The following is a 17,795-nucleotide window of genomic DNA, read 5'->3' as shown; positions in this document are numbered from 1 at the left end:
AAACTCACACGTGCAAACACAGGAAAGGGGTTTTGCAACATCCGCTCTTTTAACACTCCTCCAATAAAAGAGAAAGAAAGGGTGGTTTGGGGCAAGACCATGATAAAAGTATTTGTTATGGTTTGATGCGAGTCCAGAATCAAAAGTCTAATTGCGTATCCCTTCAGATAGTAGTTGGCTAACTGATGAAGAGTAATTTGTCTTTCCGGAAGTGAGGACTTTCTCACGATAGCAGAAGGCACATAGAGTTATAGAATTTACAGAGCAGAAGGAGGCCATTCAGCCCATCGAGTCTGCACCGGCTCTTGGAAAGAGCACCCTACCCAAGGTCAGCACCTCCACCCTATCCCCATAACCCAGCAACCCCACCCAACACTAAGGGCAATTTTGGACACTAAAGGTAATTTATCATGGCCAATCCACCTAACCTGCACATCGTTGGACTGTGGGAGGAAACCGGAGCACCCGAAGGAAACCCACGCACACACAGGGAGGATGTGCAGACTCCGCACAGACAGTGACCCAAGCCGGAATCGAACCTGGGACCCTGGCGCTGTGAAGCAATTGTGCTCTCCACAATGCTACCGTGCATTACTCGTGGAGTTACTCTTGAAGGCACAAGTTTCAATGTTTCAGTCGTTCAGTGTAAATGGGAACCCCAGACAGAACTCTGTTGCTCCCTGCTCGATGGTAAGATGATAGACAGCAACAGGCTGTTCCCTGAAGTACTGTTTCTGTTCAGAATTCAAACAGTGACTGGCCAAATGATCAGTTTCAACAGTTTATTCATGAATGGAACTCTGAGCTCAAATCTAGGTCATGTGAGAGGGTGGATTTGGGTTGACGAACGAGGCTCCTGGTTGAAGTCATTGTGTTTTGGAACAGGTAATGTAGCCACCTAAAATGGCTGATTCCAAGTATTTGGTCAAACCCCTATCTAAAATGGCGAACGAAAGCGGCTGATGGGAAAATCAGCCAACAGGACTCAAACGGACAGCTGCAGGCAGAACAGTGCATTCGGCTCTGGGGAAGTCGGCCCAGACCGATACCTGCAACCATTAACAGCACATCAACCCAGCCATCTGCATTTTAATCGGCCATCCCCGGGAACAATTGCTACAAATTAGCAATTGAAAGTCGATCCAGACCTCTCGGCGCCAGCAGTGGCTGAGACAAAAAGGTGGACGACCACCCCCCGAGCAAGGACTCGCCCCATTATTGGAGCATATCGAACCCAGTGATTGGGACCAAGTCCAATCACTTGGGACCAGGGTCAAGGTCCGCCCCAAGAGGCGAGAAGCCCCTAGGAGCTATAAAAATAGGGGCCAAGTTCAGATCGACCCTTCTTCTCCTACTCGCAACCTTCAAGACCCTTCGACGAAAGAACAAGTAAGTGTTACTCCAGTGATCGCTACCAGAGGTGTTCCAGACTATCGACCCGTACCAGCCTTTTTGAATCCCGCAGGCCAGACCCAATTCGATAAGCCATTCGTTTCCCTGACCTGGTGGGCCATCACAAATTAAGTATTGGCCTTTAGTGGTAGGTAATAGTCTAGAGGTAGTATTATTGTATAAGTATTTATTGCTGTATATAATAAATGATCGTTGATTTAACATTTACTAGGCGGTGTGCTGCATTATTAATCATTACTTGGCCTTGAACCACGTGGCGGTATCAGAAAGATACCTGGCGACTCGTGAGCAAAGGTGACAGAATTAGAGCTAATAAAACTAAGGCTAATAAGAGCAACATTTTGGCGACTCCGCCGGGACCCGATCTAGAAGTGGAAAACCACTCCGGGAGAACCCAAGAAACTTTGAATTAGAATCCAATTGGAAACAAAACAAAAACCATAAGTGTTCAAGCGGTTCTGATTAATAATTCACAATTCAGAAGTGTGTGTATGCATGCGAAACTAACAGGGTTATAAGGTAAAACTGATGGATTTTGTTGCGTCAAAACTGTCGGAAGTCTGAATTTTCAGAAATTAGCGCAAGCCGTACCCACATCTACAACACCACCTTAGCCCCCTGTTCCAAATTTAACCGAAGCAAGCAGATGGGAGAGATGACCATGCAGGCAATGCTGTTGCTCTTTTTAGCCTTAGTTTATTAGCTCTGATTATGTCACCTTTGCTCACGAGTCACCAGGTATCTTTCTGATACCGCCACGTAGTTCAAGCTCGAGTTATGATTAATAAGTCAGCACACCGCTTAGTAAGATTGAAATCAACGGTCATTTATTATATACAACAAGTAATGTTTACACAATAATCCTACTATCTATATAATAAACCTATCACTACTGACCAATACTTAACTTAGAGCCCACCAGGTCAGGGAAACAAATGGCTTATCCAATCGGATCAGGCCGGCGGGATTCAAAAGGCTGATACAGGTCGATGGCTAGGAGTCTTTATCGGATAGCGATCGCTGGATTCAAACTTAGTTGCCGGTTGCTGTTCTTGCGAAGGTCTCGAGCAGGCGAAGAAGGGAGAGAGAGAGCGAGATCTGAACTTGGCCCCTCACTTTATAGGGCCCAGGGGCTTCCCGCCTCCCGGGGCGGCCCTTGACCCTGAGTCCCAAGTGATTGGACTTGTTCCCAATCACTGGGTTCGATACGTCCAATTGCGAGGCGATTCCCCGATCATGGGGTGGTCGTTCACCTGCCTTTGTTTCGGCCACTGCAGGCGCCGACAGGTCTGGCCCGGTATTCAATTGCTAATATTGCAATTGTTCCCGGAGATAGCCAATTAAACTGCAGATGTCTGGGTTGATGGGCTGTTAATAGCCCTGAGTATCGATCTGGGCCAACTTCCCCAGAGCCGAATATGCTATTCTGCCTGCAGTTGTCCGTTTGTATCTTGTTACCTGCTTTTCCCATCAGCCTTTCCGGTTAGCCATTTTAAATCGGGTTTTGGCCAAATTAATCGGGAAGCAGCCATTTTACGTGGCTACATTACCACCTTGTGATCCTAACCTCCTACATGGCCACTACTCTGACCCTAGCTATGCACAAAAATTTACCTAAACAATTCTTGAGGGCGCTATGTCAGGCAGGGGCATGTATCAAAAAATAAAACTGGGAACCTCTAATTTTACCTCAATACGCTATACTCACTAAACATTGCATTATCCTATCTTCCTAAAACATACAACAACAATCACAACATTTAATATACTCTTTCCTAGCTTGGCAGTCAAGCTCAGGATCCTACATTTTTTTTAATGAAACGTTTTGTACATCTCTTTATTTATAGTAATAACTCAAGTGAATACTCTTTATTTTTTATAGGTCGCGGGGTCTGGTCATAGCCGAATATCGGGGATCCGATATACCGGGGTTCGAGCGCGGTACGCTTTCCTTTTCCACTTGCGGAGGCGCATGGTCTGTACTGCACAGCAGGGTATGGCCAATGCTAACAGTGCCTCAGTGATGTACGATAAGGAGTACCAAGTTATGAACTTGGCACGCCAGGATAATGCAGCGTGGCTGGTGACTGGGCCCTCGGTACTGCGGGGCAGTGAAACATTAACGGCAGGGGGGTTTGGAGTAATGGGGTCCGCGTTCCCGCACAACCAAATGTCCAAAAAGATGTTGAGCATGATGACCAAAGTCCTCATGGTTGTCTTTTCTTTTCTTTTTCTGTGTTCGCTGTTTTTCTCCGGTCTTGGAGCTTGTGGAGTTCTAGAAGACAACTACCTTGGTTTAATATCTGGTGTGTTAGTGTGTCTGTCCTTCTTGGGGCCAATTAAACCCTTCTAATTGGTCTCAATATGTGACTTCTCCCCCATTTTTTAATTTTTTTTTTTTCAAAACACATGTTTGGACACGGCACACTTCCCAATGGTGGACCAGTGCTAAGTTTAGCATCCAAATGTTCTAGGATGTAAATAGCATTTGGCAGCAAGCCAAAGGTTGCCTAAATAAATAAAACTATTTTTGAAAGGAAAAGGTCGAATGAGGTGCGTATGGGCCGAGACGGGTAAGATTTGGATGGAGTCCCCGGGTAGGACGGCTACCAATACCGTATGTCCCCTACCCGAGCGTTTTTGACCAACGGGGGGCGTCCCCAGGCACGGTGGGTCTCACGCCATTTCTCCACTGCCTGAGCAACCGACAAGGATGGACAAAAATGTAGTCATCATGGTGGGGTTGCTGTTCTGAATCTTCCGTCAAATCAGAAGAGCAGTTACAATCGGGTGTCTGATACCAGAACAATATCAGCTGAAAAGTGAGTTCCACTGAACCAGCGTCTGGTGTCGGTGGGTGTCTGAGGCAAGTCCTCAGAGGTTTCGGCAGAATGGGCGTGTGGCCACTGTGGGTGTCAGTAGGAAAAGTTAAAAAGTTCAGGTGAATGGGTGTGTGGCGGTGAGAACATTCTCCCATTGGACGAACAACATTAAACAAACATACAAACAACGGAAAACATTCTGCAGGTTCCATCAGGAAGGACAACACTTTTCACCAAGTGTCTCCTTTAAATATCATGTGGACACCTCAGTTCTCTGTTGCGAACAGGGTCGAAAAGGGGTTGGCGGCTTGAGAATCAGACCCGAGGTCGTCACCTTCTCACGGGTGCCAAACTCTGGAGTGCATTAGTGCGGAAAGGGCTGCGTGGTGTGAGTTGGGGCCGTCCTCGTCATTGCGGACGAGTCTGCAGGAGTTGTCGCGGTGCCAATGAGTGGTGTCGAGTTGGGTGGGGACAAAGTCGGGGTCGTCCGTGTGGTTCGGTGGTGTGGTTTATTTAAGTAAGTGATGAGGAAGGGGTCACTGGAGTCGGAGTTGCTGGGTGTGGGACCAGGATAGTAGGGAGGCGTGCTGTGCCTGTCGTCAGAGTCACAGTCACTGTCTGTGCTGCTGCAGTCTGTGGGGGTTCCGGGGCGGAGCGTAAAGTTTGTGGGTGGAGTCGGTGGCGAGTCCGTGTCTGGGCTGGACGTGGAAGGGGTGGGTGTGGTTACGTTGGCTGTGGGCGGGGTTTGGTCGGCTGCGTCAAGCATGACGTGGTTTGACTGTGCTCCATAAACCTTGAGCTGGTTTATGTGAAACCATGCAATCTTCCCATTTTGGTATTTAATTTTATATACCGATGGGCTTATTTTATCCGTAATGGAGTACGGACCCGAGTATTTCGGAGACGGAAATGTGCTGGGGTTATACACGGACAACATCACTTGTTGTCCTATATTGTACTCCGTTGCATGCACTGCCTTATCAAAACAGGCTTTACTCTGTTTTCTTTTAGTGCCCAGTTTAACAGCGGCTGCTAACTGAGCCGTTTTTACATTTGCGAGTAATTGTTCAACGGCTTTCTCATGGGTGAGGGCCGTAACTTCAGGGCTGGTTAGGTCTAAACCCAACAAGTACTCTGTCCCTTTCATGGGGCGTCCGGTCATGAGGGTGTTTGGGGTGAAACCTGTGGAGGTGGAAACAGTGTTACGCAAAAACATCAGCGCGAAGGGGAGGACCGAATCCCAAGTGGTGTTGTTCTGCTGGACCATTTTTCTAAGGGTGGTTTTTAGGGTCCGATTCATGCGCTCCACTATACCACTCGACTGAGGGTGGTACGCAATGTGAAATGTTTGGGTTATGCCAAATATCGTGAGGACGTTCTGCATGACCCGTCCCGTAAAGTGAGAACCTTGGTCCGATTCAATACTGCGGGGGAGTCCCCATCTTGTAAAAATGTGGTGGGTTAGGATTTTGGCAGTGGTTTTCGCGGTGTTGGTGCGGGCTGGAAATGCTTCCACCCACTTTGTAAAAGTATCTATGACCACCAGAACATATTTATAGCCATTCCTGCAAGGGGGCAATGGACCTATAAAATCGATCTGGAGGTTAGTCCAGGGGCCGTTAATGGGTCGGGTGTGGCTGAGATGTGCCTTTTTGGCATATCTATCTGTGTTGTTATGAGTGCAGGTGAGGCAATTCTCGATGTAATCTCTTTGAGATTAGGCAACCAACAAAGCTAGAGGGCATAGGTTTAAGGTGAGAGGGGGGAGATTCAGAAGGGCCCAGAGGGGCAATTTCTTCACTCGGAGGGTAGTGAGTGTCTGGAATGGGCTGCCAGAGGTAGTAGTAGAGGCGGGTACAATTGTGTCTTTTAAAAAACATTTAGATAGTTACATGGGTAAGATGGGTATAGAGGGTTATGGGCCAAGTGCGGGCAACTGGGACTAGCTTAATGGTAAAAACTGGGTGGCATGGACTGGTTGGGCTGAAGGGCCTGTTTCCATGCTGTAAACTTCTATGATTCTATGATGTCAGTGAGAGCGCTATACTGCTTCTAGGCCTCTACTAGATCTTCGATCCTAGTCTGCGCGACCTGAACTGCACTCACTGGCGCACTCACTGGGACGCACTCGGGGGGGGGGGGGGGGGGGGGGGGGGGGGCTTCCAAAAGTACCCATGCCTGGATCCTGCCTTAGCCAGCGCGTCGGCTTTTACATTTCCGGGGGGAGGAACGATGGTGGCGGCGGACTTTTATAATGCCAAAAGTCCTGTTCCTTGCTTTTCTCAGAAAATGGCGGAGTAATGGGGCTGAGGGGAGGGGTTTCCCATCCGCGGAAACAAATCCTCTCGTTTCCCAAAGGGGCAGAAATTCAGTGAGGCTGTTGCAGACGTATAGACTGTCTGAATATATGTCTGCTGGGCTGGGGAAGGAATCTGGGTGGTCTACAATGTAAGCAATGGCCGCAAGCTCTGCTGCCTGCGCGCCTAAGTAATTTTAATGCGATTTCCTCGAGGGCGCGTCCCTGCGCGTCCTCCACATAAATCCCACAACCTGTTATGCGTTGCCCATCCAGGATCGTGGAAGATCCATCCACATAAATCCTAATGGGGTCACACGTGTCCGGGTGAGGGGGGTTCTGAGATGGAGTGGCTAGTTTTCTGGGGGGTGTTTTGGCTATAAAGGGGCCTTATTATGGTGGGGCGAGATGATTTCACACTCGTGGGGGGTTCCGGGGTACTGTAGATTGTCCGCTAAGTATGTGTGAGTCTTTGTCCATTTTACTGTGATGTCCCGTCCTTGTAAGAGCAGGGTCCACCTAGCAGCGCGGATTTGGCTGACGGTACCATCTTTAAGTCGTCCGTCTAGTAAAAGTTGGGTGGGGGTGTGCTCGGTCAAAATGGTGATGGGGTTCAGTCCGGTAATGCATGAAGTACTGGACTGCCCAGAAAACTGCGAGCAGGTGCCTCTCACAGGCTGAGAATCCCTGCTCCACAGCATCTAAAATCCGGGAGGCATAAGCTACGGGTCTTAGCTGGTCGTGCCGTTCCTGCAGGAGCACGGCTGAAAGGGTGCGGTCTGTGGTCGCTACCTCTATGGCGTAAGGGGAAAGCGGGTCGGGAACTTGTAGTGCGGGGGTGGCTATGAGCGCCTGTTTTAGTGATTCCACAGCATCCGTATGCTGCGGAAGCCATTCCCAGGGGGTTCCTTTCTTGAGGAGGTCTGAGAGGGGCGCTGCCTTGCTGGCGAAACCGTCAATGTGGTTTCGGCAGTAGCCAACCAGTCCTAAAAACGACCGGAGGGCTGAAATGTGTTGGGGAAGGGGCAATTTAGCGACCGAGTCAATTCTTTTGTGCTCGATCTCGCGTTTGCCGTGCGTGATAATTGTACCCAAATATACCACTTTTTCTTCCAATATCTGGGCCTTTTTGGGGTTTACTTTACAGCCAATGGAATGTCGTAATTCCAGGAGTTCGGACAGAAGCCCAATGTGCTCTTCCTTTGTGTCTGTCTGCAGTAGTAGGTCGTCTACATACTGTGCCAGACATTCGGGGCGAGAAAATTTTGCTAGTCCATTTGCCAGCTGTCGGTAGAAAATGGAGGGGGAGTTGTGGAAGCCTTGTGGCAGGCATATCCATGTGTACTGCTGCGCTCTGAAAGTGAAGGCAAATTTGTACTGGCACGCCTTTGCCAATGGAATGGACCAGAACCCATTACTGACGTCCAAAACCGTGAAATATCGGGCATGGAGTCCCTGTTTGAGCATGGTCTTGGGACTTGTTGCAACGGTGGGGGCTGCTGCGGGGGTGACTTTATTGAGTTCCCGATAATCAATGGTCAAGCGCCATGATCCGTCGGGCTTCCTTACTGGCCAAATCAGGGCATTATTAGTTGAGGCTACCGATCTTAGGACACCTTGCTCTAATAAGCTTTCTATGACCTTTAGGATTTCTCTATCTGCTTCCAGGGGAAATCCGTACTGTTTTGGGGGTCTTTGGTCCGGTCCGGTTATTTGTACGGAACCGGTCATCCGCTCACAGTCTTGTTTGGGGATGGCGAATGCTGCCCTGTTCTTTTGCAGGACTGCCCTAACCTGTCAGTCCGTGCTGAGGGTGCTGGGGTTGAACCAAAACTTGCCTACTGCGCTAATTTTGTTCATATAGTCCCCTATATTGAGCGTTGTGGGGGCTCTAGCGGATTTCGCCATCTTCCAGACACACAGGTTGACTGGATCGAAAGAGCGGTGATGAGAGTTCATAAAGTCTATCCCCAAAATGTGCTCTGCTGTTGGGGGCAGGTCGACTAACACTACGGGGTGTTTTGTATTAATGGTGCCGATCTGGATGGGTACAGGGGCTGTGATGTGTCCCTGCTGTGAGTGGCCTGTGAAGCCGCTGAGGGTGATAGTGGCTGTAGTGGGCCACGTGTCCTGACCAAGGGTGGAGGAATTTAAGGTTGTGAGGGACCCTCATGTGTCCCAGAGAAGCCCGATCGGCTGTCCCCTAACCTTTGCTGCGACTATGGGTCGTCCTGACCTATCCCAAAGGGTATCGCAGACCCAGCTGGGGGAGCCTATACACCGTCAGTCCGTTCCGGTCATGTCTGTCTGATCGGACTGGGCGCTAACGCTATGTATGGGCTCGGCCTTTTTCTTATTGAGAGTGCCTGTCTGTTGGGCTCTCTGTGGTTTTTTTAGGGGCCTTGCATTCTTTGGTAAAATGTCCCAACTGTCCGCAATTGTAGCATTCTTGCGGTTTTGCTGGGGGGCTGCTCTTTCCCTCATTTACCCAGGCGGGGTTGTGGAGAGTGGTTCTTACTGCCTGCACATCTGCGGCGGCTTGGTTTTCCTCAGGGGTTCTAGCTGCGGGTTTACTGTGAGCCACTTGTTCCCAAACGCGGGACAATCTTTTGACCACCCACTTCTCATTTATGAGCCTCCTCCGAGGGGTCATAATTACTACAGGCATTCTGTCCTGCTTCCGTGGCATGAGAGATAAGGGTGCGGGTCCATTTGACCATATTGTCTGCGGACAAATGGGCACGGTCTACATTTTCGAAAACTGCTTCAAAGTGAATCCACAAGCGTCCTGCAAACGCTGTGGGGTGTTCAGACTTTTTCTGTCTGCACTTATTTAGACCGTCTACGGGGTCGCCCCGGTTGTACCCGATCGCATCCAGGATCGCGGTATGCATTTCTGCAAGGGTGCCTCCTCCTACATTCTGTGGGTCGGGAAGGGCTGCTGCGACCGATGGGTCTAAGCTGAGGACGGTGAGCTTTACCTGCTCTTTCTCATCCAGACCGTACATGGTCGCCTGGTGTTTGACGGTGGCAAAGAAATGGTGTGGGTCTGAAGCGGGGAGGAACGGAGTGATTTTTGGCACAAGCGTCCCGTAATTGGGTCATTGTGAGGGGGGGTGGAATATAAGACTTCCGCCTCGTCTGCTGTGGCGGTGCGGTGGGTTGTTACAGGGTTCATGGGAGCCTGTATTACCTGCTGGGTGGGGGTGCTCTCCTCCTTTGGGGTTTTCCCTGCGCACATGCTCCCTGAACATATCTCTGCGCTGTCTCTTGCAGTTCTTCCCAATCAGGGCTGTCTTCCTGGTCTAAACTATCCCCAAAGGTGTCTTGGAATCCCTTTTGGACAGAAAGCATTGCTTGCAGGTCTGCAATTTGCTTTCGGCACTTTGCATGGTCTAAGGTACTCTGCCTTTGTTCCGTGGTTGCAGTGTGGAGCGCTCTCAAGGCTGCCTTGAGATCACTACATTGCTTCTGTAGTGTCTCCACCCGCTTCTCCGTCTCTTTCTTAACCAGGATGGCATGCTGCGTGTCCTGATAAGCCTTCTCATACTGGGATTGAAAACTGCTTAAATGCGCCAGACAAGACTGGTGACCCCGTTTGGCGTCAGCCACCTCTACGTCCTTGGCTTCTAACTGCCTTTTCAATTCCAGGTTTTCCTTTTCCATTTCGCATACATCGATTTTACTCATACGGTGTATGCCTTCTATTTCCTTTCGGAGCGTCCTGACGACCTCCTCTGTGCCTCGCAATTGTGCCATGCAAGACATGATTGCCATCGGCTTGCGCGCTTTCGCTAAACTCTTTCTGTGAATCTCACTCATGTTCTCCCACCAAGTGTGCCCTATACTTCCAGGACCTGAGTCGTCGTTATTACAGAAACCGCTCCACGTGGGCCATCCTTTGCCCTGCAGAAATTTGCGAATTTCCACTTCCCAAATGGGACACTGTCCCACTCTAACGCTGCTGATGGGTGCGACCGCAAATTCTTCGGGATTCATGAGGCGTTGCATTGCCTGCATGGCTATCTCTCATCTGCTCGTTACGTTCAAATTTGGAACAGGGGGCTAAGGTGGTGTCATAGATGCGGGTACGGCTTGCGCTAATTTACGAAAATACAGACTTCCGACAGTTTTGATGCAACAAAATCCATCAGTTTTACCTTATAACCCTGTTAGTTACGCATGCATACACACACTTCCGAATTGTGAATCATTAACCAGAACCGCTTGACGCTTGTGGTTTTTTTGTTTTTGTTTCCGATTGGATTCTAATTCAAATTGTTGGGGTTCTCCCGGAGTGGTTTTCCACTTCTATGTCGGGTCCCATCTGGGTCGCCAATTATGTTGCTCTTATTAGCCTTAGTTTTAATTTAGTTCTAATTACGTCACCTTTGCTCATGAGTCGCCAGGTATCTTTCTGATACCGCCACGTAGTTCAAGCTCGAGTTATGATTAATAAGTCAGCACACAGCTTAGTAAGATTGAAATCAATGGTCATTTATTATATTCAACAAGTAATGCTATTCTCTATATAGAAACCTATCACTACTGGCCAATACTTAGCTTTAGGAAGGGCCCACCAGGTCAGGGAAACAAAAGGCTTATCCAATCGGATCTGGCCCGCGGGATTCAAAAGGCTGATACAGGTCGATGGCTAGGAGTCTCTATCGAGTAGCGATCGCTGGAGTCAAACTTGCGCTTTCTGGTCGATGTTCTTGTGAAGGTCGCGAGCAGGCGAAGATGAGAGAGAAAGCGAGATCTGACCTTGGCCCCGTACTTTATAGGGCCCAGGGGCTTTCCGCCTCTCAGGGCGGCCCTTGACCCCGAGTCCCAAGTGATTGGACTTGTTCCCAATCACTGGGTTTGATACGTCCAATAACGGGGCAATTCCTTGATCAGGGGGTGGTCGTTCACCTGTCTTTGTTTCGGCCACTGCAGGCGCCAACAGGCCTGGCCCGGCATTCAATTGCTAATATGTTGCAATTGTTCCCGGGGATAGCCGATTAAACTGTAGATGTCTGGGTTGATGTGCTGCTAATGGTCTTGAGTATCGCTCTGGGCCGACTTCCCCAGAGCCGAATATGCTATTCTGTCTGCAGCTGTCCGTTTGTGTCCTGTTGGCTGCTTTTCCCATCAGCCTTTTCGGTGAACCATTTTAAATCGGGTTTTGGCCAAATTAATAGGGAATCAGCCATTTTAGGTGGCTACAATACATAGCAACTGGTACAGTACGGCATGGTAGCACAGTGGTTAGCACAGTTGCTTCACAGCTCCAGGGTCTCCGGTTCGATTCCCGGATTGGGTCACTGTCTGTGCGGAGCCTGCATGTTTCCCACGTGTCTGCGTGGGTTTGCTCCGGGTATTCCGATTTCCTCCCATAGTCGGTTTCCTCCCATAGTCCAAAGATGTGCAGTTTAGGTTGATTGGCCATGCTAAATTGCTCTTCGTGTCCCAAAATGTTTGGTGGGATTACGGGGATAGGGTTGAGGTGTGGGCTTAAGTAGGGCGCTCTTTCCAAGAGCCAGTGCAGACTCGATGAGCCAAATGGCCTCCTTCTGCACTGTAAATTCTATGAAATTTATACTAATTCTGTATGACCACATTGGCTCCCACATTACACTACACTACCAATTACTGTTTTAAATCCAGTACATGCGTTGTCTGCCTTTGTAAAATCCAGTCTTGTGCCCTGCAAATACAGGGTTCCTATCAGTTTTTACCAATGGGGCAACTCCTTTACGTGTGAAAAGAAAAATACATCTTCCTCGTTGGGCCCTACCTCCTGGGAATGGTAATCTAAACATCACATCAGCATTACAATGATCTTCCAATCCGCCGTATTTGATGTTCTGCTGATAATTGGACAATTTGGGCTGCAGCTAAAGAAGATTTATTCAAAATAGCCACTAGTGGTTTAAGTTCTGTTTCAATTGTGAAATTACGACTAGTACGAGACCATGCTTTATATTCCAATTGAGCATAATTTTACTCACTGGTACTAAGGGTGCATGAGACAAATGAAATTGGTCTCTCCTCGTATCATTCAACACCAGCGATTGCAGCACCTATTCCATATGGAGAAGCATCACATGCTAGCTTAATCTCTTTTTGGACATTTAATGTACAAGCATTGTACCATTTATCAATGCTTTGTCCAACTCTTTGTCCAGTTCTATGAAACATTCTTCCTCAACTTCCCAAATTTGTTATGAATTTATTGTAGCCCCAAAATGATTTGAACTCTGATTATTCTAATGGTGTGGTGCATTTTTTATTGTTTGAACTTTAATCTTGGTAGGAGGTAATCCATCTTTGTGACCCAAATACAACTGTGTGCCTTCACCCACACCGTATGCATTTCCAAACGCTGGAGCACTTTATTCAGTTTTTCTTTGTGGGTCGGCCTGTTTTGAGCTCAAATAAGTATATCATCCAAATAGTACACTGCTCCCAGAGTTCCTTAAATTTGGCTCCATTCCAATAGCTGAAGAAACACCAAATAGCAGCCTAGAAAATAGACCTATATGACTTTGACTTGTGCAGATAGGTGTTTCGGATCTAATTTTGAAAAACATCCGACTTCCTGACAACATTGTAAACAAATATCAGATGGATTGCATTCCTGTACTAGATTTACCTTGTCACCGCACCACCATCTGACTTAAGCTCTTCCTATAGTGGTAGTACTGAATTACTCTGCTCTGCTCTACTTGGCCCTAATCCCCATCACCCTGACCAGGTGCAAAGGGTGATCCCCCTGACCCTGACCAGATGCAAGGGGCAGGATTCTCCACGTGAAGCGTGATAGATAATTGAGGAAAATAGAGGCCGGCGCTGGGCATGAATGCGTTCCATGCCGCAAGCCGGTATGGACATGTAAATTGTCCAGTAAACGCCATTGGCATATCATTAACGGGCCCGTGCCAGCAATTTCTGGGCTCCAGGCGATGCTCTGCTCTGCCTCTGCCAGGAGGAATTACCGATGGCGAGGTTCATTGTGGCATTTAAAATTGGGAAATGGGCGCCGTAGCTGCTGAGGGATGGAGAAGGGGGGTTTGCAAAGTGTCCAACATCACTACAGTTAGTGCTGCTTGCTGGGCGGCTTTGCCAGTATTTTGTGGGGGGGGGGGGAGAACTGGTGGGTACATGGAGAATCGCGGAAGCGGCATCATGCCAGATTTCCGGCGTGAACGGCTATTCTCCGCTCCTGTGCCGGGCGCGGAGGGTCGGAGAATCCCGCCCATGGTGTGAGGTTGGATGTGGATGAAGTCAGGCAATCCAAGCTAGTCCGGTTGGGAGGAGGATAGTCAGATGATAGCTAGGAGTCTCGGGGGAGTGATTTGGGTGTCAGTTGTATAGTCTCCCAGGATGTTTAGACTCGGTTCCCAAGGAAGTTTTATTGAAACCACCTAGGTAAGTCTGAACTGATGGAGTGTTTGACTCTAATGCAGGAGTTGGAGACATTTCGGAGTGTCCTTGGAAGCAAGGATCATTGCACATTGAAAGTTCACCCGTAGAACCCTGCAATGTAAAAGGAAGCCATTTGACCCAGTGGGTTTTCACCGATCCTCTGAAAGAGCACCTTACCTAGACCAACTACCCTGCCCTACCCCCATAACCTCACCTAACCTGCACATCTTTGAACTATGGGAAGAAACTGGAAAACCCACGCAGACACTGGGAGAAACATGGGCAGGGACCTGGGGCTGGATTCTCCACCATCGGGATGCTCTGCTTTGCTGGCAGCCCGGGGGTTCCCAATGGCGTGGGGCTGCCCCTCAATTGGAAACCCCACTGACCAGCTTATGAAACGGAGCATTCCACCGGAGTGCTGAACCATTGGAGCGGCAGGACCGAGAATCCAGCTCCTGGTGTTGAGGCAGCAGTGCTAACCACTGCGCCACCATGCCACGATTTCCATTGAGTTATTGCATTGAGACTTCGGGGTCCCATCGTGCATTTTGGGGTGCATCTGGTTTCTGACTATCTGGAGAATGGAAGATTTGTGCCAATGATCTCTGTCCCCAGTCTTTTCAATTCTTACTCTATTTTCTCTTTTTGAAGCATAGGGTACTACTATGAGACCGGCAGTAAACTGGCCTTCCTCTGAACCCGTGTATTGGCCTTGTATCCTTGCCTAGATTTGGGAGTTTCCCTAAACATCTGACAGTACAAGACTTTGCCTTGTATTGTGAATTATGTTTCCACGTGAAAATGCTTGTTCTAACTGTTACTAACCAGCTCCTTCCTAACAAGACTGGTTTAACACCCTACATTTACAATGTTGGTACATTTAGCATGCCGCTCCTTGTATGTGACTAGAACAGATAGACTTCCCATTGTGGAGATTTTTCTCTCCTTTTATGTTTCTCCAGCTGATGCTGACTTAGCCTCTGGTTCAGTGATTCGGGAATCCTGCCCCTGTTGCCTTTGTTTACTGGAGCTGCATCCACTGTTACTTATATTATATTGCCCTGCGAATTTCCACTGCACATTTTTGCACTTTAAATTGTTTGTCTCGACTGACCCCTCATTTAACCTGCTGTTGTTTTGACAACTATGCCGTGACTGATATTTCCTCCAGCTGGTGTTTTCTCTGTATATTTGTCTTTTGTTTGACGTGCCTTAGCTGGTTGACCCTTCTTGCTGCTGCAGTGCTTCATTCCAGATCATGAGGGGCATAGACAGAGTGGATAGTCAGAGGCTTTTTCACAGGGTAGAGGGGACAATTACTAGGGGGCATAGGCTTAAGGTGCGAGGGGCAAGGTTTAGAGGAGATGTACGAGGCAAGTTTTTTTTTTTTTTTTTATTTATTTATTTATTTATTTTTTTTTTTTTTTTTTTTTTTTTTTACACCGAGGGTAGTGGGTGCCTGGAACTCGTTACCGGAGGAGGTGGTGGAAGCAGGGACGATAGTGACATTTAAGGGGCATCTTGACAAATGCATGAATAGGATGGGAATAGAGGGATACGGACCCAAGGGATGTAAAAGATTTTAGTTTAATCCGGCAGCATGGTCGGCACGGGCTTCGAGGGCCGAAGGGCCTGTTCCTGTGCTGTACTTCTTTGTTCTTTTCTTTGTTCTATCATTGTGGTGTATTTTTTTTAACCTGGGGCACAATATTTGGATCTCTGCACTGTAGAAAGAATTCCCCTTTTTGGATCACTTTCTCCTTCCTTTTGGACCCACTCCACTTTTTCCAGGTTACCTTGTGCTCTGCTATATTTGGAGCTTAAAGAAATATATCTTGTGATTTAGCACATTCAGCCCTAAGACTCTGTACATTTGCACAATTACACAAATATATATTTCCTAATATCATGGGGACTGTTGTTTATCCTTTTTTATTTGAATGTTGAAGAATTACTTGTGGTGTTGGGCGTTCTGACACACAGATGAGCCAACATGGTTGTATATGGTACAACGCTATTTTATTTAAACTTTCTATGTTCAGTTTTGTCTTGATACTCTGCACGTGGGGATTCCCTGTTTGTGATCTTGTAACAGGTCTTGTCCGTGTCTTTGTCCCCAGACCTACTGTCCACTAGGTGTCGTGCTTGTGCTTTTATGTGGTTGCTGGCCTTGTGTGTGATTGGTTGTGGTGTTGTGTGCTCTGATTTGTCTGTTGGTGTGTCCATGATGTGTGTGTTTGAATATCATGACATTACTAACGATTCACCACATTTGCATGCTACAGGATTTAAGAACATCAATACAAAAGATGTGTGACTTTTTGGGGAAAAAGTTGGATGATAAACTTGATACTGTTGTGAAGCACTGCATTTTCAAAAATATGAAACTTAATCCAATGGCAAACTATGAAAATGTTGAAAACAAAAACTCAAGTGGGGCCTTTCTTAGAAAAGGTAAGAATTCTAAATATAGACATATATAGGTTAATTGGTCATTTAATTAGCACTCCTCACTGGATCAGAGGGTCAAGTGCTTGAGCAGATAATCTAGACTGACCATACTGCAGGAGCGAGGCATTATCCTTTAGATGCTTTAAGATGTCAGAATTGATATTTTAAAAGGATCAGGTCAAATGGTTTTTCCTGCCTGAACTGATCCAATTAGTATCTTCATCTGTACTTTCTCTATGTTCTATTTGGATTCTTATCCAATACTCAATACACAAGGCTAAGGGTGGTCAATGTTAGTTGGAGTGATATGAGATTATTTCACTCGGGAACAGCCCAGCATGAGGGCCATGGAATTTTGAACCTGACTTGCTATATACTTAGCACTAACTCCTGATTCGATGGAAGAGAAGGGTGTATTTCTTTTTTTTTTAAAGGTTGTGCTATATGTATGGATGTCCTCATTTAAACTTACAACAAAATCATGAATGTAGCAGAGTCCTGTGATGTAACCAAGCCCATTTTGCTTTTGCTTTTTAAAAAATCCCTATAAAGGCCCGTTTTGACCAGATGGTTAATCTGCTCAATCCTTCTTTCATCTCTCCTATTATCATTAAGACTTCTCTGACATCACTCTTTTTGCATCTCAAATGGAGACCTGCCCATATAGAGGGAAATGTAGCAACATTGCAGCAGGGGACCCACTGCAGTATTAAGAGGCAAGGAGGCATTGGGAGGGCAGGAAGCTCCTAATGAGGGAAGAGCATTTTGGAATTATTTGTGCAGAATCATAGAATCATAGAATTTACAGTGCAGAAGGAGGCCATTGGCCCATCAAGTCTGCACCGGCTCTTGGAAAGAGCACCCTACACAAGGTCAACACCTCCACCCTATCCCCATAACCCAGTAACCCCACCCAACACTAAGGGCAATTTTGGACACTAAGGGCAATTTATCATGGCCAATGCACCTAACCTGCACATCTTTGGACTGTGGGAGGAAACCGGAGCACCCGGAGGAAACCCACGCACACACTGGGAGGACGTGCAGACTCCGCACAGACAGTGGCCCAAGCCAGAATCGAACCTGGGTCCCTGGAGCTGTGAAGCAATTGTGCTATCCACAATGCTACCATGCTGCCCTTGAAGGACTTGAGCTAGTGTTTCTAGTCCCAGTGATGAGGGGCCATGAGCCTCTCCCTCGCCCCTTCATCCAATTACCTAGGGAGCTTCCTAACCAGTGCAGGAACCACCACAATTCTCACATCCCCTTAGGTTAACAAACTATGGGATCGTTGTCAACCCAAGGGACTATTCCTGTCCAAATATGACCCATTAGTCAGGATCATGCACCATGCCTTTACATTGCTACGTGTTGGCCAAAATGGGTCAGTTGGGGGAAAC

At 47.8% G+C, this 17,795-nt stretch overlaps 1 protein-coding gene across 3 annotated transcripts in view; it reads left to right on the top strand.

Moving 5' to 3' along the window:
• LOC140410810 (amine sulfotransferase-like) overlaps nt 1-17,795 on the top strand; it is a 53,981-nt gene that overhangs the window by 30,838 nt on the left and 5,348 nt on the right. For all 3 annotated transcript variants that reach the window (XM_072499441.1, XM_072499438.1, XM_072499440.1), the window contains exon 7: nt 16,230-16,398. In XM_072499441.1, the coding sequence (XP_072355542.1) occupies nt 16,230-16,398 (169 nt within the window). The remainder of the gene's footprint in view (nt 1-16,229; nt 16,399-17,795) is intronic.

The sequence above is a fragment of the Scyliorhinus torazame genome, chromosome 4, assembly GCF_047496885.1.
Source record: "Scyliorhinus torazame isolate Kashiwa2021f chromosome 4, sScyTor2.1, whole genome shotgun sequence".
NCBI lineage: Eukaryota > Metazoa > Chordata > Chondrichthyes > Carcharhiniformes > Scyliorhinidae > Scyliorhinus > Scyliorhinus torazame.
The sequence above is the reverse complement of the archived record's forward strand: the minus strand, read 5'-3'. Positions and strand labels throughout refer to the sequence as shown.